This window comes from Terrapene carolina, unplaced genomic scaffold (assembly GCF_002925995.2).
Source record: "Terrapene carolina triunguis isolate 2854851 unplaced genomic scaffold, T_m_triunguis-2.0 Scaffold751, whole genome shotgun sequence".
Lineage (NCBI taxonomy): Eukaryota > Metazoa > Chordata > Testudines > Emydidae > Terrapene > Terrapene triunguis.
Window position 1 is genome coordinate 1,342,111 of NW_020665102.1, and position 1,308 is coordinate 1,343,418.

Below are 1,308 nucleotides of genomic sequence, written 5' to 3' on the forward strand. Positions count from 1 at the left end.
GAGAGACGCCCATTGACACCAGCTGGGATCTGGTCCCATTGACTCCAATGGAGAGACACCCATAGACACCAGCTGGGATCTGGCCCCCATTGAGACCAGCTCTTTGACCTGCTGAACTGTAATCCCATCCCCCCATTGCCATTTCATCCAAGTGACACAATCATTTGCAGAGTTTATTGACCAGATCCTCAGCTGGTGTAAATAATTGTGCCAGGCGCTGCCCAGACCTACAATGAGAGACCGTCCTGAGCCTAGGCCCCCAGTGCCAGGTGAGGGTGGAGCCCAAAGACCACAGGGGGAGCTGGCAGCCCCGTGGAAATCCCCAGCATCCAGACTGCAGCCCCCACCCTCCCCACTGCGGGGCAGGGGTCCGGGGAAGGGCCGGGGCTCCCCTCCCAGCCCACAGCACCGGGATTCCATCAGGGGCTCCCCCCCATCGAGCTGGCATGAGGGTACCCCAGCCCTGCCTCCCCTGTGTCCAGGGCCGCTGCCCCTCCCATCCCCATCCTCTTTTGCTGCACGTGAGCGAGTCATCTTGGTCTGGCCCAGCATCAGACGGAGACGGGAGATCCAGCACGTCGCGTTTGAGGACTCGAGCACTGCCTAAACCCAAAGGCGGGGTTATTCTCCCCCATTGTACCCATGGGGAAACTGAGGCACGAGCGCTGGCCCCTGGGGCAGAGCCACGAATAGAATCCAGGGGTCCTGAGCCCCGGCCCGGCCCCCAAACCATTGCTCCTCTCTTCCTGAATGGAGCCAGTTCTGATGGGACCCCCCCCACACACACACACAGAAGGAACCCCCTAAAATACTCACTGATCCTGGCTGAAAGTCAAACCCAAATCGATCCAGCACGTGCTTGGGGCTTTCCCCGTGGCTGCCCACCAGGGTGATGGAGATGGTGTCAAAAGTGCCAGCCAGTGAGTCCTGGCCGGTGGACACCTGGACTTTGTAGACGGCCATCAGGGATGGGCCGGGGGCTGGGCTGTCCCCAGGCATGGAGGGGGCTTCTGGCTCCGAGGGGCGGATAGTCTGGGGAGCCCGTCTCGACGGTGCCGCTGTGAGTTCTCCCTCGCAGGGAGCCGGCCGGGTGACCTGTGTTTATTCACCGGCTGGCTTGGGACGGAGGCCAAGCGTGAGTTGAGGAGGCGGGGATTGCAGGGCCCCCAGGCACCTCCACGCCACCCCATGCCTCGCTGCACCCGTGATGAGGCCCTTCCCCCGGGGACAGAGGGCGGGTGGTGCCAGCTGGCACAGGGCAGCGCCCAGAGAGCTTGCGTGGAGAAATCCAGAGCATGGGGCATGCCA

The 1,308-nt window shown here is 62.8% G+C and overlaps 1 protein-coding gene across 1 annotated transcript in view; it reads right to left on the minus strand.

Annotated features, from left to right (window-relative positions):
* Positions 1-963, minus strand: part of LOC112120886 (hydroperoxide isomerase ALOXE3-like) — a 19,417-nt gene extending 18,454 nt beyond the window's left edge. Inside the window, exon 1 of the mRNA XM_026660371.2 lies at positions 817-963. Coding sequence (XP_026516156.1) covers positions 817-963 — 147 coding nt within the window. The remainder of the gene's footprint in view (positions 1-816) is intronic.
* Positions 964-1,308: the final 345 nt, after the last annotated feature.